We start from the raw sequence: 23460 nt of genomic DNA on the forward strand, positions 1-23460 counted from the left end.
TTTGAAATATTTTATATCTTGTGTATACCTTCTTGATTCATAAATGTCAGTTACCTGTGTAACTTTTTCATGCATGTTTTATGAATATTTTATAAAATATAATAAATTAATTAAGAAAATAAATTATAAGAAATTTTCTCTGTATTGATGATGCATTCAGCCAGAAGCAATAGCTCTGGGGGGAAACTGTCACAAACTTAATGTTCACAGAGATATGTACCATGTCTTTGGGTGGAGCCAAGAAGTGCAGATTCAGCATTTCTGTTTGGTAGAAGATATATATTATCAAGAAAGTTTCCTAGACAAGTCAAGCTACTCTAAAATAAATTCTTTGCATCATTTTCTCTGGAAAAATCATCATTTTTTAATACCCAAAGCCTACTTTTCATAGTTTCTCTCTTAGATATTTCACCCATTGCTTTAAAGCCATAGTGGAGATCCAAGGAAATGAATGCACATGGGTGTTGCTTTTATGCACTCACCTTTAACTTTTCTTATATTTTCCTTGCAGTACATAGGCTATCTCTTATCTTAGAATTCTGTCTCATTCAATTTATCTCCTTGTTCTTTTCATATGCCCTGCAACAAGACAAAGTTTCAAAGAAATTAGTAATAACAGCAATTTATTAATGATTTTACCATGTGCTGGTCACTGTTCTGAGTCCTTTGCTTATATTAACTAATTCATGCTCACAAAAAAATTACAAAAAAAGGACTCACTGTTCTGAGTCCTTTGCTTATATTAACTAATTCATGCTCACAAAAAAAAGTCCTTTGCTTATATTAACTAATTCATGCTCACAAAAAAATCTAGTTAATATGATGAGCTGATTTGAGGTAAGGAAACTGAGGCCCATGGGGTTTAAATAAGTTGTTTGTGATCACCCCGCAAAAGTCAAAGAGCCGAGCCTAATACAGATTTCTGGCCCTAAGGGTCAAACCCTCCCCTACTGATGCCAAACTATACCCCAAGTCCAGATAGGGTATTTATTGAGAGGATACTTTTTAACATTAGGTACACTGTCACAAATTTGATTTGTTTTGTCATGTCATTTTGGTCTTCCTAATGATGAAAAAGAGGCAACTTCACAAAATAATCTTTTATGAGAAAAATACTAACATAGCTACTATAGATACGAACTAAAAATACAGTTGTATTTTATAAATAGCAATATTCCCTTTGCTATTATTATTTATATATTTATTCTACATTTTTAAAAAGCTGATCATGTGCTCCATCATGTGAGGGACATTAGATAGAAATAAGATGCCAAACTTACCCTCATTAAGCTCTGTTCTAGACAAGGACACAGAAATGGCAATACGATGTGCTAAATGTTAAGTTAGAGGCGTGAGGATATGGTGGTACAAGAAAGGTCAAGTGATGCATCTGAGTTAAGTCCTAAACTAAGTCCTCTCAATAATGAGACTAACCAAAGCAGTGGCAGCAGAAATAATAAGACAAAAAATCCTGAATTTAAAGAAAAATTACAAAAATTATAAAAGAAACAGAAACCAAAAAAATGTAAAATTGATTCTGAAGAATTTAATAATTGTAAAGTGATTTCTTAAAATATCAGCCCAAAGTCATTCTGCATAATAAAATTCTTTTAATAAAATCTAGACTTCAAGTAGATCAAAAGGATTAAAATATAGGAAGCAGTAATATTTTATGTCTAATAAACTATTTGGGAAATAAAAGAAATTAAATATTCCTTCAAAAATTGGCTGAAAATGTAAATATTTACCATTTAATAAATAAAGACGAACATTACTTTTGTATGCTAGATTGAAGAACCTATTAACTTTCATTCACTCATTAATTGTTCAACAGTTATTAAAATCCTACTATGTGCTAGATATCATTTGAAGCACTAGAAAATAATTAACTAATAATAGTTATAAATAATAACATTCTGCCAGACTAGGGTGGGTGAGTGTTTGTGTGGTTCTATAACAAACATACATTATTTCAGGAGATAAGTCTAGTAGATAATACAGCATTGTCTTTTTCCTTTTAGGTTTGACCAGAAAATCTATCTTCTACATTTTCTTATCTACCATATTACTTCATACTACCAGGTTGGACAGACCTGTTAATAAGGCAAAAATATTGAGCCAAAGGAAAACTGTGCAGAATATTTCCTGAGTCATTTATACTTCTCCTGTTAATTCATGTTGAGTATACTGGGTCTGTATTGTGGTTTCATACAAACTGGGCTGATGATTATTTAAGATGTTTTCATCATTCTTTCTGATTTGGAAAACCACATTTCTTTCCCCCCTCAAAATAAAATTTCAATTGCATTCTTTGGTGTATAATCATGATTTCCATTGTTCATACTGGCCCACTAGGCTACTAATGATAATATAAAGAGTCCTTTACCAATTGACTTTATATGAGCTTGGCTATCACTGACATAACTTTACATTTAGATTTTACTTCTCATAATGGATAACCGTGAACACTACTAATTATATTCCCCAACCACAACTGGGTTTACAGTACTATTCAGCCATCATCTTACCATCTTTCTGATTTATTCACGCTCATAATGTGCCACAGCCTCAATCCCAAACCTTCACCAGAGCCCTCAATCCTCCTCTCAGTTCACATTGTCCCACGAAAGAAGGGAGCCAGGCATTGAAAATATAAACCTTCCAAGGCCCCCTATTAATGGTATCTAACAAATGAAGAAACATAAAGAGCAAATGAGTGGGTGCATGCGTATATTATAAGGAAAACTCTAAGGGGATGAATATATCCAGAAAAGACAGAGGGAAGAGAAGTTAAAGGAAAGTAGATCAGAGGTCAGAAAGGAAGGGATAAAGATGAAGATTATTGAGCTTAGAAATTTGTGTTACACATTTGGTTGTGATGGGAAGACACTGGAGGGGTGTTCATAGGAGAGTGACATTCTAAGATGTGTGTCTTTGGTGAAAAGATTTGAAAATTGAAGACTTTTTCTTTGACTTCATAGAATATTCCAATCCTTTAGCCCTTTCATTATATTCCATTCTATTCAATCCCACTTAGCTTCATTTCCTTTCTTATTCAGACTGAACACTCAAGGATTTTTTTTCAGAAGGAAGTAACATATGACATATACTTTGAAGGAGTGGAACAGGAAGAAGCTAAGAGAAGTTTTCTTTGTCTTCATAGAACACTTCATGCCTTAACACTCTGATTATATTCCATTCTCTCTATTTCCTATTAGCCTCACTCCCTTCCTTACACAACCCAGACTTTATCTTTGACTATTTCAAATATTATCTTCATACTACATATAACACTTCTGCCTCTCTGCACTTAATACTGTCTGGAAAATGCCCAACCATGAGCTCAAAATCTACTGCCACGCCATCCAAGCAACTGAATCCTAAAGTAAGTTAGTTTTCTGAACTTTTTTGTCATCTAAGAGTGTTTATCAAACTTTGTCTTGTTGGCATTAGAGTTAGCTGTCTTCCTCAACTCTCCTTATACTTTCAATTAATCCTACTAAAAAACAACCTTCCTTTCTATTTTATAGACTATATTGAGTCCATTAAGCCCTAATACTATCCACCACCTACTACAATACTTCAATAACTTGATAAATCTCAACATAACTTTAACTGTCTCCTTCAAGTCTCAAAGACTATGGTGACCTTCCTTTATGTCAAAGCTAATAGCTCTTTTGATGCTTTTTAAAAATTTCCTCTGTAATCTCTCCTTTTAAATAGATTGTGGTAAAAGTAATAATGATGATTATAATGCATGAAACTGACTGAGCAGCTATGTGCAGGGTAATTTATATATTTGCCTCAATTAACCTTACAACTATTACTCTTACATTACTAATAATGATTAATATACCTTACAGATGAGGAAATTGTAGTAGAAAATGAATAAGTTGCCCCCAGGCATACTATTCTATTTAGACCTATTAAGATTTACTTCCTGGCAATTTTTATAATTCTCTTCCTTTAGCTATTTCTTCTAGGTATTTTGCATGGACACCTCTTCTTTACACAAACATTGATATTTTCTAGGACTCTGACTTCAGCCACTTCTTTTTAACTCTACATATTTTTCCTATATGATCTTATCCACTTTAAACTTTTTAATTGCCACATACAATTAGCCAATTAAAATCAGCTTCAAATTCTCTAGATTCAGCTTTATAACTGTTGTCCCTCAAATTTAGATAGGTGAACCAAACTGAGTCCTGAAATCTCCACATATTTGTTGGCTTCCCAAATTAAAATGTAAGCAATATGAGAGGCAATGTGTAAGCAGAATCTTACTTTAATCCCTAATAGTCAAAGCATTATCCAGTGTTCATGAATTCCCAGGTCATTCTATATATTCCAGACCTAATATTTTATTATAGTAAATTAAACTGGAGCATAGCAGCTATAATAGCTCCTTTTTGAGATCAGTAAATAATTTTCAAGGATTTGTCAAAGAGTCAGTCTCTCCAGATTCAAGTTTATCTCATTGGTAATTGGAAGAGATTTAAAAAATATTAAAGTAGGAAAACATTATAAGAATATAGCCATTGCTTGCATACTTATGGCAACAATACTTTGTAGTATATCTTTGTTATATCTCTTGTAAGTTAAAAACCTTGACAATTCCAAGAGTGTAGCTGTCAGTAACAGAGGAAAAGGCACCCCATCTCCATTACTACAAAAGCACAGGATATGTTCTGGTCCATCACTATTCTAAAATCACCTACTGTCTGTGTAGTATGATATTGTTCATAACAAAAGAAAACTACTGTTATGCTTATTTTTCACATCCATTCTTTCCAACTGTCAAATATATTCCATAGGTTTCCTATACAGTTGAATCACAAAATAATGAACTTAATAATACCCATTTTTTAGTATAACAATCTGAAATAGGGGGTTAATTAAGTTTATACCTTTTTCCCTTCTTCATTCACAAAGAAGTGATATCTCTGGAGCTTTAAATTCTGAAGGCCTTATTTTAATGTTGTCCCGAACTACCTTTTGTCCACTGAGTTGCATTTCTCATATTCTCTAGGGTCTAGAACAGTACTAAGGGACTAAGTAAATGATCAAGTGAAGGAAACAAAGGAAAGAAGAAAAGAAGAATGGAAGGAAGGGAGGGAGAGAGGAAAGAGAGGAAGGAAGGAAGGAAGGAAGGAAGGAAGGAAGGAAGGAAGGAAGGAAGTAGATCTTCAAATTCTCTGGTTCTTTCCTGGGCTGTATTGAGTCTAGTGATAAGCTAAATCAAATGCATTCTTTTTCTTTGTTAGTGAACTTTTGATTTCTAGCATTTCCATTTCATTCTTTCTTATACTTTCCCTCTCTGTGCTGAAACTATCTATATAATCTTCATCTTGTCTACCTTACCATTAGAGTCTTCCATTCAAAACTATTTAAATTCTCTGAGAGTTCCAACAAATCAGTTTAATAACTGACTTTGGTTCTGATGATTGTTTTTTTTTTAATCTGTAGACTTTTTTTTCTGAAGGCTAGACTTAGGCTATACTTTAGTAGATAATAAGGTTAATATTTTAATGGTTGTACATGAGCACTTTTCCTTCTGTGAGGCCATTAGTGGGGGAGGGGCTACATTCATTGATTCTACAGAAAGAAAATTATGTACTTGGAAAAGAGGGTTCTCTCGTCCTAACAAACCCTGCAGCCCTGACCATGATTCAGGAGGGTACCAAGCTAAATCACTTCACATTACTCTGATTACGACTTGTGCACTGCCAGCCAGTACGATGTTTTTTATCACTTCTTATTTATATTGCATATTACTAGAAATACTTGGTTGTCAATAATATATTTACAGGACAGAAGAGCTCTTTCAGTTTTTAATATTTATTCATAGTAGGTAATTCATGTTTGTAACACTAATACAGAAAGAGATACCACCCTGTTATTTTTTTAAATATTTATGTTAATCCATTTTATTCCAGGTTTAACATAAAATAAATCAAGCATAAAATTCCTTCATCACACTTTCTAGAAATGTCAAAATTCAATCAAGTAATCAATACCTGCAAAGCGTATTTAGTAATTAAGTTTAATGCAGTTCCTAAATTTGTCTTTTACTGCCACATAATGGGAACTTCCATATTTTTATGATTCTCTGAAATGAGGGGAGTAATTTAGAGCCAAATAAGTCAAATTGATAGGTTTTTATTTTTTCAGATATGATGCTGATTTACTTCAAAACAAAAGAAGTAACATTAAATTAAAGACTTCCTATAAATACCCCTGGAGGAAAGTGAGTGAGGCACAGTGTCCAGAGCAAGACCAGATCTACACCATTAGTTTCCCTCCCGGAAACAAGGTATCCTTCCCCTAACCCTGGTATAAAGATGCTTCCATTTGTAAAAGATTCTCCCCTAGGTGTCAGTTAGATAGACTTTCATAGAGTGCCTATAAATGCATATTTACATTCTCTCCCGGTTTGGAGAAGTTAGTCACACGGGGTGTTGTATAAATCTAATCCACCACACGTCTAAATGATCACTTCAAGACTACATAAGAGAAGACTCATCAGGGGAGTTTTTTTTTTTTTTAATCTCTACATTCAGACTGGACTCAGGAGTTCAGATAAACCCTAAAAGGGTGGGTTTCTTCTACTCAGGTATTCTCATGTTCCTCTGAACAACTAAAGAGTGGGGTCAGGTCATCCCCTCTCATGTAAAAGCTAGTTGAAGGGAAAAAAACTGAGGAAAGGAGAAGGGAAAATTATTATTTGAATGAGACATGAATGCTTTGTTCCTTCTGGAGCATTCTAAAGTATTAAATTACAAGTGATATATGGATAGATAAATAAACTGAGACAGTGGACAAGGGAGAAAAGATTTTTAAATATTGATAAATCTGGGATTTTCCATTCTCAAATGATTTTTTTAGAACTCTAAAATTATAATTGAGTTATCCTTTGTTGGCTGTTAATTATTCCAATAGGAACACTTTATTTTTTTATATTCTTTATGAAGAAGAAATACTTATTCATCTTTAATAGAATTGCTGATGCATAAGAGCTTCATTAAATTAATAGTCACATTAAGACAAAAGTCAAATTAAGTAAAACTATGCTTACTGGATTATCTATCATATAATAATTTAAGCTGGTATTATTTGAGCCAGTTATACAGGATTTCTGTTCAAAGCACACTAAAAAAACAGTGAATGTGCATTTTCTCACATAGTTTCTTTTATCTATATTTATCTATATTTTGGGGCCATTACATATAATCAAATTGATAGGTTCCCAAAATAATAGTGGGATAAGGGGAGGGGGGTTCTTCTAAATTATTGAAGTGCCATATAATTTGACAATTATTGGATAATTATTAGACAATATGACAATTATTATTATGGCAAATTAGACATTTGCCATATAATAAGTGTATGAAAATCTGGCTCCAACCAATTAAATCTTCCTACTTCAGAAACCCAGATAAGGCTAAAAGGAATGATTTTAAAGAGATCAATAAATATATCAGTTAACTTTATATTGTTAATCTTTAGGTCACATGTGCTGTACAATGAAGTATAGGCTAATTTAAAAATAACTGATCTATATTAAAGAATAAAATATTATCTTCTTTAGGTACAAATTCATATTTTTGTTTCACCAGTTAACATTTTTATTTTCTTTCTGCAAAAATGTTAAAACAACACCAAAGGGAAATTTTAGCACTATAAACAATTTTAGGAGATTTGTTTGATTGCTTAATTTGTTCCTCTGTTTGTTTATAATATGACCCATTCTAAAAGGATTTAAGACAGCTTGCAAAATAAGTAAAACAGAATTTTTTTAAAAAGATATAAATTGATAAGGGAAAAGCAAGACTAGGGGAAATAATATAAAGCCAGAGATGCAGTAAGCATTCCCAAATGAGATGCCATAATGCCCTATAGAGTTCTAAATATGGCTAAGATATTTGACTCTAAAATTCCTGGTAGGCAAAAACCAAAAATACATGCAAAAACAAGAGATAAGTAATATCAATGAATCTAGGACATGAAAGTATATCCGTAGCTCAAGAAAAGCCTAGGTATTGGGACCTGTCAGGAATTTCTCCAATGTTGTTTATAGGGAAAGAGAATGAGGCACAGATCTTTTGTCTCATGCATCTTTACAACTAACAAACGATGGTAAAACCTATTGGTTTCTTTCTTATGTAGCCTCTCAGCAAAAAAACAGATGTATAATACCAAACAACATTATAGCAAAGACCATCCAATATGTGGTCAAAACCATGTTAAACAGGTAAACAGGTAATCTAAAATTAAATATATATATATGTATTTTGAGAAATGGATGGAGTATATAATTTGCAGGGCTTCCCCCATCAGTACAATTTTGCAGCCAAGATCTTGTTATGAATTAGGCACTAAAGCATTCATGGTCTCATCAAAAACTTGAAAATATTTCATTTTATTGGAATATATATAGCATACAAGTAATACATTCTCACTTCACAAAAAAATTATATACTATAGAAGATAAAATGAAATTATGGAAGTTATTTTAAAAATCAGACATGATCTAATTAGAAATAACCCATTAAATACTTTAGCTATATTTAACATCTGAATATTCATTTGGCAATATATTATGAACCTGACATCATTATTAATAAAATACTTTTTGGCACTTATATTTTTCACATTTTGAGATATTAAATAGTGTTATATAAGTGTCTTGTATATATATTTTTAGTTAAGAGTAGAGATAATTTATGTCTTGGGGGAAGGGAGAAGACAACCAACTAGAGATTGGCTTTACTTTCTTTGAAGAAAATTGAGCCTAATCAAGACACACACCTGAACATAGGGTGTTTTCAGAGAAAGATGAAAAAATGGATGATTAAGAGCCTAAAGGTTTATGCCACAGCATACAGTGGCAACAACATTAGGACTGGAAATTTTTCCAAGTGGTTGATACCAATCTCCCGATTATTCTGTAAAAAGAAAATACTAATACATCACCCATAGAATGGCTACTTTTAAGCAATTCTATTTCATGGTAAGCTCTCCATGACAAATTAATTGCAAAAATGTATCCCTAAGTAACTAAATGAGTTCACTCCCACTTAAAGAAGTTGAGTTAGAAGCCAATTAATTGTTGAAAGACATTTGCAGAAAAGGGTAATTTTGTTTTAGCATCATTCCTGTTAGATAACAACAGTAGTTAATAGCAGGACCAAATTTTCTGTTGAGGGTGCTTCTAATCGGACTAATAAAGCCATGCATTCTTTTTTCTCTCTCTAGGAGAAGAGAAATTACTAAGATATATATTGTATGTTTTCTGAAACAACCACTTTATAAAATTAATCTTCATAGGGTCATTCAAAATGAAGTTTCTATTATTGGCCTGCATCTTGTGTGTTTCTTTTGCAAAGGTGAGTAAATAGACTTCTAAAATGTAGCAATAGTGTAACCATGGAACAACTGTAGACACGAATTCACGTTATTAACATGTTAGTATAGTGCTGAAAACACTGAAGCAGAGAGACGTGTTAATGGGCATGAGGTTTGTTGTGCCAAACTTTTCAAAAGATATTTTAAAAAGCAAAATAATAAAGTTGTGTTATCTAAATGGCTAACCAGCAAGGAAAAGAGGTTAGTTCAAAAATGCAGTGGGCTGGAGGAGGACAAAGTTACAGGGAACCAAAATCCCGTGTAGATTGTTTTAACAGAGTTTATGTCTTCAAATTACAGAAAGCTGGATTGGGCTTCTTCTGGCAGTGATGTTCCATTGCTGGAAGTGTTTAGGTAGAGTCACAAGGAATACTTGACGGAGTTAAAGTCAATGGACATAATGACTTTAATGTAGCATAAGCAGATGAGACTCTGATGTAAGAGATAGCTGATGGAAAATTCTTAAGCCTAGCCAATGAGTGTGCTAAATATCCTTTTTTGTAAAAGGAGAAACTTATGACACCTTATAGAATGGTTTTGAGCATTAAATATTTATCTAAAGTGCTTATTAGAGTTCCTAGGAACTCAAATGCTGCTTGATATTATTAACTACTATTGCAATTATTATTATCATCCTGGGCAAATTTCAAGATATTACTCTATCTTCTAAAATTACCTGAATTAAACTCTAATTCTTAAAATAGTAAATGATGAGTTTCTACACTATTTTTTATTCTTGGCATAATCTGTGGTGAATTCATAAACTATATTGAAGCTTAATTGGAGAACAAGTGAATATATGATCCTTCTGCAAGTGTAAACAAGTGGAAATTATACTTGCTTGTGCACCCACACACACACACACACACACAGAATGCAAACAAAACCTGAGAATGAAAGACAGCAGTAAAACCAGAAATATGAATAACAGCCAGATGGTCTTTCAGTTGATCTTTCAGATTTACCAATTTCAAACTAAAATCCTTCAGCCAAAGTAAAACTTTCTAAGGCAACTATTGAGCTCAAAAACATATGTGGTGTGCCTGGGTGGCTCAGTTGGTTAAGCATCTGCCTTCAGCTCAGGTCAGGATCTCAGGGTCCTGGGATGGAGTCCCACTTCCGCCTCCCTGCTCAGCATGGAGTCTGCTTCTCTCACTGCGCCCCCACCCCCTGACCCCTGCTCATGCTCACTCGCACTCTCTCTCTCTCAAATTAAATAAATAAAATCTTAAAAAAAAAAAGACATATGTTGATCCCAGGTGGAGCCCAGAGAGCCTCCCTGCTCAGTGGGGAGTCTGCTTCTCCCTCTCCCTCTACTCCTCCCCACCCCTGCACCCCCTCCCCGCTTGTGCTCTCTCTCTCGCTCTCTCTCTTTCAAATAAATGAATAAAATCTTATAAAACAGAAACGCTACTAAAAAGACTGTACAAATTCTTCAGTAATATGGAAATCTGGGCACAGGTGTTTTCAAATAAATAGCCACATTGAATTAATTTTTCCTTTGTTTTAGATGGGCTTCACTTCCCTGATGAGGTGAAACTATTTTCCATTTACATATGAATATGCTTTTTTTTTTTACCTTAAAGTGTATTTTACATTTTAAAAGTCTCTGATTTCTATACAATGCAGTTTTGTGACTACTATTGCTGTTAAAATATTAGTGCTATTAATCTATTCTTATTTGATAGAAAAATGTTTATGGAACACAAATATATTTGTGTTTAACCTATTTCCCATAAGGTCTTTATTTCTTTTCAATGAGCAGAAGCACTAAGTACGTGCACTCTCTCTGCAGTGTGATAAAGTTTTTGCTATGCTCGATTTTCCTCTACGTGCCTCTATAAAATTTATGACAGTGTACTAAACTTACTTGAAAAAATTAAGTGATGAATCTGGAAAGGTTGTGCCTGTATGAAAGATCAGAGCAGAAGAAAGCATGATCTAGGAATTACTAGCAGAAAGAATGTGTCCCAAGGAGCTAGATAACTTCTGGGCAGAAAATACCCACAGAGTATCCCTCTGTAGGAGACCACAGCATTCATCAATTAACTGATAGTAGATTTTTTTAAGTTCTTTGTCATTTTTGCCTCCTATTCTGATGACAGGAGTGTGCTAAGAAAATTATACTTGCACCTACCCACAAGTCTGCACTAGATAAACATGACAATCTGGAAAAGAAAAGCCAAGAGATGCGGTCTGCATATGCACACTTTTGACCCAATACCATGAGACATATGGCAAAGCTGTAGAAAGGTTTTGAAAATAACTGAAAATGAAAATGGTACAAAATATTCTTTTGAATTTCTTGTAAGAGTTAATATTTTACTTATGAGAAACTAGGGCTCTATGGTCACAATACAAATCACTGACATTTGTCTCTGTGAACACTCTGAAACCTGTAGCACTTGTGCATCATGCATCATACTTAAGGATGAAAATATGCCTAAGGAAACATTTTTAACTCAGTAATTCAGGAAACCAAACTAAATTGGAAAGAAATATTATATACAATATTAAATTACTTTTTTCTTCCATGTTTTATTTGAGTATAATTGGCACACAATGCTATATTAGTTTCAGGTGTCTAACATAGTGATTCAACTTCTCTATATGTTATGCTATGCTCACTACAGGCATATCTACAATCTGTCACTATAAAGTGCTATTACAATGTCATGGATTATATTCCCTACTCTGTCTTTTTTACTCCCATGACTTACTCATCCAATAGGTGGAAGTCTATATCTCCCAATACCCTCCACCCATTTTACCCTCCTCCCACCCCCTTCCCTCTGGAAATGATCAATTTGTTCTCTATATTTAAAGGTCTTTTTCTACTTTTTGTCTATTCATTGTTTTGTTTTTTATACAATATTAAATTTTAATGAGGAAGCTGGCCTGGCTGGGAGATGTAGTAACTAGGTCTGAACAAAGAAACCTGGTGTGTTCTTTCCAGTACTTAGGATCCCAATATCTAGCACATGGACAGCACACAGTAGGCACTCATCTTATACTTTTTAAAAATAAATCCTTGATTGTCCATCAAGAAAAAGCTTAAAATATCCCAAAGCCACTGAGGAACAATCTGCATTTATTGAGATTTATATTGCAAGGCCTTGTTTAGTCACAGGGAATTTTGTAATAAACACAAATGATGCTCTAATGTAAATATCTGGTGTAAATAAGCCAATTGTGCCCTGTATATGAAAGTTTCTAAGTAAATATGAACGAGAAATTTAATGATAGTGTAGAAACACTGGCACTAATAGAATATTAATTTTAGCCATTGCATATCTATTTTGTAAGAATGTATTTAGAAAACAGAAGAGTCTACATAGTCACAGGAAAACAAGGCAAACAACTCTATCACTTAAGAAAGAAAATGCCAAGTTGCTTGGAGAGTTTTGTCAGTTATAGTCACTCTGAATGTAGGTAGAGCTCTAAAGAATGGTATTTTTCAGTGGCCTGGAATTTAAAACAAACATTATTTTCTTTGTCGTTTTAGAAAGTTCTCTCTTCTGGTGAAGAGGTAAAATATATTCATATTTATTTATATTTTAAGATATTAAAATGTAGTCTATATTATTTTCTTTTTAAAATAGTATTTTTAAAAAACAGTGTTTCTATCTAATAATGTTAAATAATTCAGTTTAATGTTTTTTTTTCTTGAAAAGCTAAGTAATTTAGAAACACGTTCTTTGCTTGCCATGATGGGCTCATTAAAAATACATATATAAATATAAGCATATGTGTATTTATATATCCTGTAATTTTCCTATTCATAGTGATATCTTGTCTGGTTTCACTGCCAGCACTTTAGATTAAAGGATTTAAACTGAAATTTAAAGTTATATATCATAGAAAAGTACTGTTGATAAATAAGGCAATATTTTCTAACAAATATGAAAACTGGATCTATGATAAATGGTGTCTGCCACTGACAAGTTAACTTGGAATATATGTAAAGAAAATGTCTGTCAACTGGCTCACATTAACATAAACACATAAGAAATGTTAAATATAGTTTATAATATTTTAAAATATGTATGTTAAAAACATTTAAAATTCTTTAAATTATAATTAAGCTATGCAATGAATCAAATAATCTAGAATCTTGATATATAAACCAATATATACCAAAATTGCATGAAACATTTGTGATAGTAAATAAAATTTTATGGATGTGAGACCAAGAAATGTCTTAATTTTCTGTAAATTCCTGCATAATTTTGGGACCTTGGAGCTCCCCGCCAGTCTCACATACACGTAATAGACAAATGTGGGACAACTGGAGGTTGTAGAGGTCCTTCTACAGAAAGAAATAATTTGAAATTTAATAGTGAATGCATCAGCAATATTAATAATCCTCTCATTTAAAACACAAACAGCACAGGGAAAATTAAATGTCAAAAGCCAGTAGTAGATATTGCAAAATGATAACCACATTAAGTCTAGTTAACATTCTTCACCACACAGTTACAATTTTTTTTCTTGTGATGAAAACTTTTAAGATCTACTGTCTTAAAAATGTTCAAATATACAATAAGGTATGAACTATCATCAATTATATCTCAATTTTAAAAAAACAAAAAAGCCAGTAGTCACTCATCCACATCCAGTCTGCTTTCCTTCTTAATAACAATTTGAGATGCTTGGCCTTGATGAGTGGACAAGGATGCTACAGGATGGGGGAGGAGACCAAAAGGGTGCCTGGAAGGGGTATATCTAAGTGAATGCTTTGGTGGGGCACTTAAGATGTCTGGGAACAATGAGAGCAGTGGGCTGGGCAGAGGGTACAGAGAAGAAGGCCTGCCTGGAAATACCAGTTCTATACTGTGCACACGCTTTCCTTCTATTTCTCTCCTGGCCTAAGCTGGCATATTGTTCAGTTTATAACACTCTGATTTGCTTAAACACAAAATATTTCTCCCAGAATTGAGATTTATTCAGTTTTCTCAAGAGATTATTAGTTTCAATCACGAAAATTATGGAAGCATGTTACCCTTAAGAAAGAGACTAAATTGGAATGCTTACAAAAAATAATCTTCACTCGTTGTATAGCATCATGGTCATAACATGGGTAATATATAGATAGGTTAGGTATAAACAATCAACTTTCACTGATTTCTTTGCTTCTCCTTTAGGATTACAGTGGCAATCATTACCCTCTTGACCCATCTCTGAATATTCTGTATCCCACATCAGGCCTTAATTTTGCTCCTCCTTTTCGTCCTTCAAGGAATAAAATCCCCAGTTACCCTGGGAATCCTGACCCTGATTCAGGGGTACCCTCGTATCCCTGGATTCTCAATTCTCCAGGAGCCCTCCTCTACCACAGTCCTAGTTTTACCATAATTACTTCGTCGGTCCCCTCTTCTCCTCAGATATCTTCCTACTTTGTCCCTCCCTTGAGCAGACTTGAAGGACCTTTTATCCCCCTCAGTGCTCCCATGCCTGTGGCTGCTGAGCCCCATATATCTACACCTCTTGTAACTACACCTACTACACCTCCCAACCCAAAGCTTATTGCGGTTGAGCCTGGGCCCCTAGAGTCTGATGAAGCCGAGCCTGCTGCTTCAGAACCTCAGCCTTCTTGACTAGGTGGGTTGCCTAAACCTTACTCCCATAGAGCACGGAATTTGTAGGAGATAGAAAAAAGTGAATCTCCCCATAAGCAAACAAATATCAGATTAAACATTTTGAACAGCTTTATTAAGATACAATTGGCCTACAGCAAACTACAGATACTGAAAATGTACACCATGGTAAGTTTTGACATATCTATATACCTATGGAAAAAAAAATCCCACCCTCCCCTTTCTCCTATCCCTAATCTATTTTCTGTCCTTACAGACTGGTTTGCATTTTCTAGAATTCCATGTTAACAGAATAATACTGTAAATACTCTTTTTTTTGTCTGGCTTCTTTCACTCAGCATAATTATTTTGAAATTTGTCCACGTAGTTAAGTACATCAGTAGTTGTGTTTTTTTTTTTTTTAGGGTAGCATTTCATGATACAGCCATATCATATTTTTTTTTTACCCATTCATCTGTTAGTAAGCATTTTAATTTCCAAACTGGATGCTACTGATTTATTTCCATTTTTTTGTTAATGAATACTGTACTGGTTTAAACCTCCAGTCTGTCAGTGTTAAATAAAAGTGATCAGATAGACCTCCCTGCCTTGTTTCTGATATTAAGGGAAAACATTGTTTTTCACATATACACATGCTCATGAGCTTTATTTTAGGATGGCATTAGATTACTATGCTGTTAAGGCTTTCAAGCAGTAACAAAGAAACATTTTTATCTAAGGCTCCTTTTTCCCATTACAGAGATCAAACCATTCTGAGTACTCAAGTTTATGCCCTGTGAATTTGGGGATTTTTTTTTTTACTCTTATGAGATCAAAAACTTTTCCCTGCCCTCTGTGAGCACTAGATATTGTTCCACTTTGTCTTTCAGTGGTTTTTTAAACCTGGCTTCAGGGGGTATCTTCATGTGAATATCCATACTCAGTTGAAAATATGAGGGTGACCTCTTTAGATCTCTGTATTTTATCTTTGTCCCTCGCTTTCCTCCCCGACGCTCTGCCCCGTGAATTTCAGCTACCTTGTCTTCCTGGACTCCTAGCTCCATCTCCCTCCACGAACGAAGGCCAGGAAACTCTCCAGGCAGTAAGCTAGGACAGTCATAGGGTTCACTTCATTTGCTTCCTGTCTCTTAGGGATCACTGTCCTTCACCATTTAATGTTCAGATCTCAAGAAGCTGCTGCTTCTGCGACGTTTGGTATCTTTTTAAAAATGTTTTCCAAGTAAGAGGATAAAACCACTTTCTGTTACTCATCTTGACCTAAATTATACTTTTTAAAAATAATCATTCTTTAAAACATCTTTAAGAAGCACCTATTCCCTAAGTTTTAGTGGATGTAGTCCAAGCAATGGCTATTTTATAAAAGGGAAAGTGGGAGTCCCAACTACATGGAAGATACTCTGAATTCAGGGCACAGGCTGAAAAGAAATGGGAGCTTAAATCCACCAGTGAATAAATTCTGCCGTACATTGCCACTAATCAAATGCTGCTAGCAATTGTTTCCTACATGGAGGTACAAATTTTCTTCCTGTTCCCTTGTTTCTGATAAAGAGCAGGATCAAGTTAAAAGGTTGTTTGAAATTGCTCCCGAGAAGTCGAAAGAGCTAGCCTTATTCTACAATGCTCCTCACGTCAACAAGTTTATTCAGTAGGTTTCTTTAATTCAAAGCACTGTCCAACTACCAGCATATGCTGTGGCTCACATGGGGGTAGAGGGAAAATGTTGGAAAGTATGCATAAAGAGAAATAGGACTTGATAAAAATGGGCCTTGAAAACACTGCTAAATATTTGGACTTTTTCCTTAGCCAAAGGAATTTATCAAGAATCTTCACTGAGAAGAATGATTTGACCAGTTCTCTATTTTCAAAAGCTAAATATGGTGGCAATCTAGAGTATTCTAAATATGAGTTATAAAGAGATCACCAGGATACAACTTCCTAGAGAATAAAGATTATTCAGGAAAGATAGGCCCAATATAATGAATGAAGTACATTTTACAATGCATGAAAGATCTTTTTTTTTTTAGATAAAGAAATGAAATTTTCTAGAAAAGAGAGTAACAATCATTTATTTCTGTAAGTCATACATGATACTGAGATTTAAAAATCACACATTAAATAGACTAAATCTCTGAAACCACCTTGGAATATATTTTTACTACATGAAAATGAGAAAGTGGGGTGTAGAGAGGCATTTGTCCTGTGTCCTACAGCTTCTGCAATTATAAACTTCTGTCTTGGGTAAGGAACTTAGGAACTGAGTAGATAGTTCTTCCTTAAATTAATCCAAATTGATTATGATGAATATTCTAAAATAATAGTGGTCGATAGAAGGAAGAAACTTCCATAGGAGGTATAGGGGTTGAATTGTGGATGAGAGGAACCATTACTAAAGCTGACACAAGTCATTCTGTATTATATCCATTCAGCTTCCCTTCTTACCCCACACCAAGAACCACTGCCTTAGAAAACAGGAACAATGATTTAGATCTGAACTCTCCCAGTCCCCACCCCTTCCCCCAACAAATGTGTCTTCCATCCCCTGTTATACATTATCTTGGGAAGAAAGGCATTGGTCAAAAAGTTCATTTGTGCACATTCTACCTGAGTTCACCTAAACAAAAATTTGGTTGCCCTCATTCCAAGTTCTTACTCCTTCATCACATTCAAAAGCCATTCCACTTTTACTGTTATAAAATTGGACAGGAAAATGTCAAGGCTTTATTTTACTTTATTTTGCAAGCCAAATCAGAATTTCTATTGAGGTGACATCAGTAATTAAAGTAGAATTGAAAATCAAATGTGAGGGCAGTTAATATTGTTGGTGATGCCTCTTAATAACAGTTATTGTCAAGACAATTAAAAAGCTTCAAATTTTAATATTGCTATATTCTTTGGTTTTTACTTATTTTACTATTATATAAGATCAAAAGATATTGGTTGGTAAATCAGTTCAAGATAGGCCAATTTAATAATTTCATATTTTCAGTAAACATTTATGTTTAGTTTCTTACTATATTAATTACTTAATTCATAACAAGTAACAGAGAGAGTGTGCTACTTTTCTGGAAAAATCTCTTAAGGCAGAGAAGGAATTCTATTTTATATCACTCAGTATCAGAAGATTGTGTTGATCTGGACCCAAGGCCCTCACACAAAGGAATCCTATATAATATATACATGCATGCAAATAAAGCATGATACTGAATGAACATTGCATTTTAAAATAGTTACAAGACTGCATGCGTAATATATACAAGAAGAAGAAAATAAACTTGAGTCTCTTAAACGTGTATCTTAATCATAGTATAGATTTGTAGGTGATCTTTCAATATAGACCTTTAACATTAAAATCACAAAACAATATTTTGCTGTGTGAGTAATTTTATCATTCTATTATATAAAACTAATATGTTATTTTCCTTTTTCCAGATATTGTTGAACAAATCAATGAAATCTACAAAAATCTACTTTCTTTTCCAGACTTTCATTCTTTTATATTAAAAACACTATTCTCCCATATTGATTGGCTTGTCATTTTTTTTTCATCAGACCTCATTTACACAGAAATGATGTTCATGTTGTACTTTTCCCACTCAAAATTTTAAAAGGCTATTTCCTAAATATGTAAATAATTGTCAAAGATTTAAACATATGTTGGCAATATGTGTCTTTCTTTTGAATAAACACTATCTAGAAAGAACCCAGCACAAATAGAATTTTTTAATGGTTTGTTTCCAAATTATTTCTTTTGAAAATGTGACAGAAGGTAGTTAAAGGGGAGACAACCATCATTCCACAGCTCCCCCCCTTTTCCTTCCCTCGAAATGTTTCATCTACTTTTTAAAATATTTATTTAGGGGCGCCTGGGTGGCTCAGTCGAATAAGCATCTGCCTTAGGCTCAAGTCATGATCCCGGGGCCTAGAATCGAGCCCTGTGTCAGGCTCCCTGCTCAGCAGAGAGCCTGTTTCTCCCTCTCCCTCTGTTGCACCCCCTGCTTGTGCTCTCTCTCTCTGTCAAATAAATAAATAAAAAATCTTTAAAAAAATAAAATATTTATTTAATATCAATTCACATTACACTTACCAGTGCTAAGCACTCTTCTAAGCTCCTAGTCCTGGAGGTCAAAAATCAATTTTACTGGGCTGAAGTTAATTGGAAGGGCCATGGTCCCTGGATAAGCTTTTGGAGAGCTTTGGCTCTTCCAGCTTCTTTCTGTGGCTGCTAGCTTTCTTTAACTTGTCTCTGGATCATTCTAATTTTCAAGGAATGTATCATCACATCTTTGTCTGCTCTGAGATTTCCATTCTTTTCCTCCTGTGTGTGTCCAAATCTTCCTCTGCCTCCCTCTATAAGAATACATGTGACTGCACTTAGGACCCACTCAGATAATCCAATCTCTCCATTTTAAAATTAAAATCACAATTTAATTTAATCACATCTCTCAAAGAGGTATTTTTGCCAAATAAGGTAACATTCACAGTTTCCAGGGATTAAAACAAAGATCTCTTGTGGAGACACTTCATATCCTACCACAGTAACAACAGATAGGATTTAGACTGAAGTTAGGTGTTGCATTGATGAAAGAATACTTAGTTGAATCACTGTACTCAGACATGAGAAGATGGATGGTATTTGAGCAATGAACCAGTGCTTTGGCAAACACACAGCTTCATATCTTCAAGTATATGAATCCCCATAAGTCAGTTCCTAGTGAAGTCTGTTTGAACCTGAAAATCAGGAGAAAGAAAATGTACTTATAAAGCTGAGATCCTGCTAACAGAGTTGACTCTACATGAGGTAGGAAGGAAAGGAACTTAAATAAGAAGTAGGTTAATATTTTTAAGGCTCCCCTGGGACTGCTTACAAGTAGTAGAAGGAGAAACCAGGGCAGAGGGGCACTGATGGAAAGTGTGGTGGGAAAGTGTGGCAGCGTGATGTATCTGCTGCTAGCACAGTCACATGGGTTACACCTGGCCTGGAAAATTCAGAAGCGGAGAAAAAAGTTTTGAAATTTTGATTCTTTGGGGCCCCAAAAGACACAAACTTTGACATCATTACAATTTTGACTCATTTTAAGATTGTGCATTTAGTAACACAGTAATACTATTATTATCCCCATTTTAAACATTAGGAAACAAACATGTAATTAGCAACAAACATATAATGAAGATCTTTAAGAACAAGGGAGGAACACTAAGAGGACAAAGGAAACCTTGGATAAAAGTTAAATAATAACAATGTCCCAACATGCAAAAACATTCAAAAATTTTGAAATCTCAATGCCACTGTCTAAAAAGACCTTATGATGTGAGTAAAATTTCCCCAATAAAATAAATGGTGTTACAAATGACAACAATCTGAGAAACTCCTGATGACAGTACTTACCTTCAGTTATAAGTAAAAATAACTGGCACAACTAGCTAGTATCCTATGGAAGTGGGAACATTAATCTTCTCTCCTTTCTCATTGTTTCTCTATCCTCCCACATACTAAGTTTTGACAAGCAAAAACAATAAGACAGAGATCAACACTATACTCACTTCTAGGAGTTCTCTTGGAAACTTCCTGTAAGAATGAGAATTTATGGCCCAGATTGCAGTTGCTGAGTACAAGACCCCATTCCATCCAGCAGGGTTAATGAAATCCTCAGACTCACCTGAATAAGAAAAGGAGGAAATCTTTTTTTTTTTTTAAGAGAACTTTGCAAGGAGAAAGAAATTTAATTTTTGAGAGTTTAAAAATTGGAAGAAATTTGTATGACTTAATTTCAGTGCAATTTTTTATCACTGACTGGGAGTCAACCTTAATTAGTAGATGAGAAATATTCAGTTTGACTTATTCCTGAGCCTTCTAGGAGCAGAAGCTGAACTGCTCACTTTTTTTTTATTTAAATTCAATTAGCCAACATATAGAACATCATTAGTTTCAGATGCAGAGTTCAGTGATTCATCAGTTGCATATAACACCCAGTGCTCATCACATCACGTGCCCTCCTTAATGCCTGTCACCCAGGTACCCCATCCCCTGACCCAATTCCATTCCAGTAGCCCTCAGTTTCTTTCCCATAGTTAAGTGTCTCTCATGGCTTTTCTTCCTCTCTGATTTCTTCCCATTCTTTTTTTCCCTCCCTTTCCCTGTGATCCTCTGTGCTGTTTCTTATATTCCTTATATGAGTGAAACCATATAATTGTCCTTCTCTGATGGACTTATTTCACTCAGCATAATATCCTCCAGTTCCATCCATGTCGATGTAAATGTTACGATTTCATCCTTTCTGATGGCTGAGTAATATTCCATCGCGGATATATACCACATCTTCTTTATCCGTTCATCGGTTGATGGACATCCCGGCTCTTTCCACAGTTTGGCTATTGTGGACATTGTTGCTATAAACATGGGGGTGCACGTACCCCTTCGGATCACTACATTTGTATCTTTGGGGTAAATACCTGGTAGTACAATTGCTGGGTCATAAGGTAGCTTTATTTTTAGCTTCTTGAGGAACCTCCATACTGTTTTCCAGAGTGGCTGCACCAGCTTGCACTCCCACCAACGGTGTAGGAGGGTTCCCCTTTCTCCGCATGCCCGCCAACATCTGTCATTTCCTGACTTGTTAATTTTAGCCATTCTGACTGGTGTGAGGTGGTATCTCATTGAGATATTGATTTGTATTTCCCTGATGCCAAGGAATATAGAGCATTTTTTTTCATGTGCCTTTGGTCATTTGTATGTCTTCTTTGGAGAAATGTCTGTTCATGTCTTCTGCCCACTTCTTGATTGGATTATTTGGTTTTTGTGGTGTTGAGTTTGATAAGTTCTTTATAGATTCTGAATACTAGCGCTCTATCTGATATGATATCATGTTTCATGTTCTAAAGACAAGGCAAACTGTCTCTTCTGCTATCTTTCCAATCTCAGGAAACTGCCGCCCAATTCTTGGAGCCTCCTTTACCCATCTCTTTTACCCATAAACCACATCTAAGCTGTCAGTATGCACTGTCAGCTCTACCTCTGGAATATATGCACAATCTAATAAAGTCTCACCATTTCCACTGCTACCATCTGGCCAAAGCCATCATCATTTCTTCCTTGGATTACTGCAACAGCTTCCAAACTGCTGCCTCTGTAAACCTTATCCATCCATTATCTCTTCCAACCCTAAATCAGATTGTATCATTCCCCTAACTCTGAGAAGTTGCATGACTGCCAGTATCAGAATAATTCCTGTTTGCTACCCTTAATAACAGGACTTCTCATTACCTCTATGATTTTGGTCTTCTTTCAAGCATTAGTTAAAATAAGCTGATTCCTGTAACATAGAACCCCAAAATCTCAGCAGCTTCATGTAGCAATTATTTCTCAATTACACCACAGTCCACTGGAAGTTGGATGGCTCTGCCATTTCCTTCAAATAGTGAATCAAAAATCCTGTGTTCCTTTCAGTGTATGTCTTATCTCAAAATATTCTGCTTCCATTGAAGCTCATAGGGGAAAGAAAGGAGGTGAAAGATTTCAAGAAAAGTTTTATGACTGGGTCTGAAAAAGGAATCCTCATTTCTGTGCATCTTCCATTATTTAATAGGCAAGCATATGTTCCCAATGTAATAATAAGGGTAATTGAGAAAAACTAGATTGGTGAATATAGAACCTATATCTGCACACCTCACCTTGCTAGGTAAAAAGCATCCATTTTACTCTTCCTCCTAAGCGTACAGCACTGTCACTTTCTTGCCAATTAGACAAAATTCAGGATTACAACTCTCCACCAAACTGTTATGTGACTCCTCCTGCTCCTGAAAATTGAGCTGAAAAGACAAGTTATTTGCCCAACAAACATACCCAATGTGCAATGATAAAGCTGAGACGGGGATAAACAAAACAAGCACTCCCACTCGGAAACAGTCATCACTGTCCGTAACAGTACTAAAATTTCACTCAGCAGATATTGTAAAGACTTGAGATGAAAGAAGTTCCCTAACTTTTCTTTCTCTCCGGAAATAAATACTGGATCCATTATTCTCTTCAGTCATACTTACAGTGGATTTTCCATCCTTGGTGGCTTTCAAAGCCTACTGTCTGTTGTGGAAGACTGGCAGCTCAAGAATTCGTTATTTTAGGTCTCAAATAGTCAAAGGATTTTTTTTCAGTCTGAGCTCAAGGTTTCTCTGATAATCTAGTTCAATAAAAAATCTTGTAGGAATCTGATCTACGTGCCTCCAGTCAATTACATGTGCCAGTGACTACATCAAATGTCCTTTTCTAAAATAATTTTCTGTCAGCCTGTGCTACTCTCTCTTAATTTGCTAATGACTTCAATAAAGTCTTCAGGGAAAATATGTGGGACTATGACACTATTAATCTGACCTTTTCCCTGAGTCACTTTAAAAGATTTATTTGGCCTTTGTTGCTCAAAAACTTTCTAAATCTCGTTACTTACTATTTGGGGTGTGTAAG

General features: G+C 34.6%; 1 protein-coding gene across 3 annotated transcripts; it reads left to right on the forward strand.

Moving 5' to 3' along the window:
• The first annotated feature begins 3199 nt into the window (after nucleotides 1-3199).
• Nucleotides 3200-18520, forward strand: PRR27 (proline rich 27). 3 transcript variants are annotated; one of them, XM_073891171.1, is made up of 6 exons: nucleotides 3200-3385; nucleotides 6175-6316; nucleotides 9259-9389; nucleotides 12914-12937; nucleotides 14553-15009; nucleotides 18435-18520. In XM_073891171.1, the coding sequence occupies exons 3-5, from the start codon at nucleotides 9342-9344 to the stop codon at nucleotides 15003-15005; spliced, it is 525 nt and encodes a 174-aa protein (XP_073747272.1). In that variant the 5' UTR covers nucleotides 3200-3385; nucleotides 6175-6316; nucleotides 9259-9341; the 3' UTR covers nucleotides 15006-15009; nucleotides 18435-18520. The 3 variants fall into 3 exon arrangements, with proteins under 3 accessions (XP_073747272.1, XP_073747273.1, XP_025743507.1); XM_073891172.1 differs by lacking the exon at nucleotides 12914-12937; XM_025887722.2 differs by lacking the exon at nucleotides 6175-6316.
• The last annotated feature ends 4940 nt before the right edge of the window (nucleotides 18521-23460 follow it).

The sequence above is a fragment of the Callorhinus ursinus genome, unplaced genomic scaffold, assembly GCF_003265705.2.
Source record: "Callorhinus ursinus isolate GAN/ISIS: 27379988/994484 unplaced genomic scaffold, GSC_fseal_2.0 scaffold4, whole genome shotgun sequence".
In the NCBI taxonomy this organism is placed as follows: Eukaryota; Metazoa; Chordata; class Mammalia; order Carnivora; family Otariidae; genus Callorhinus; species Callorhinus ursinus.

Bases quoted from the DNA above. Each gene is read 5' to 3' on its own strand.
- PRR27 (XM_073891171.1), top strand. From the start codon at position 9,342: ATGAAGTTTCTATTATTGGCCTGCATCTTGTGTGTTTCTTTTGCAAAG. The intron at 9,390-12,913 runs GTGAGTAAATAG...TTGTCGTTTTAG, and splicing joins TGTGTGTTTCTTTTGCAAAG to AAAGTTCTCTCTTCTGGTGA. The intron at 12,938-14,552 runs GTAAAATATATT...CTTCTCCTTTAG, and splicing joins TTCTCTCTTCTGGTGAAGAG to GATTACAGTGGCAATCATTA.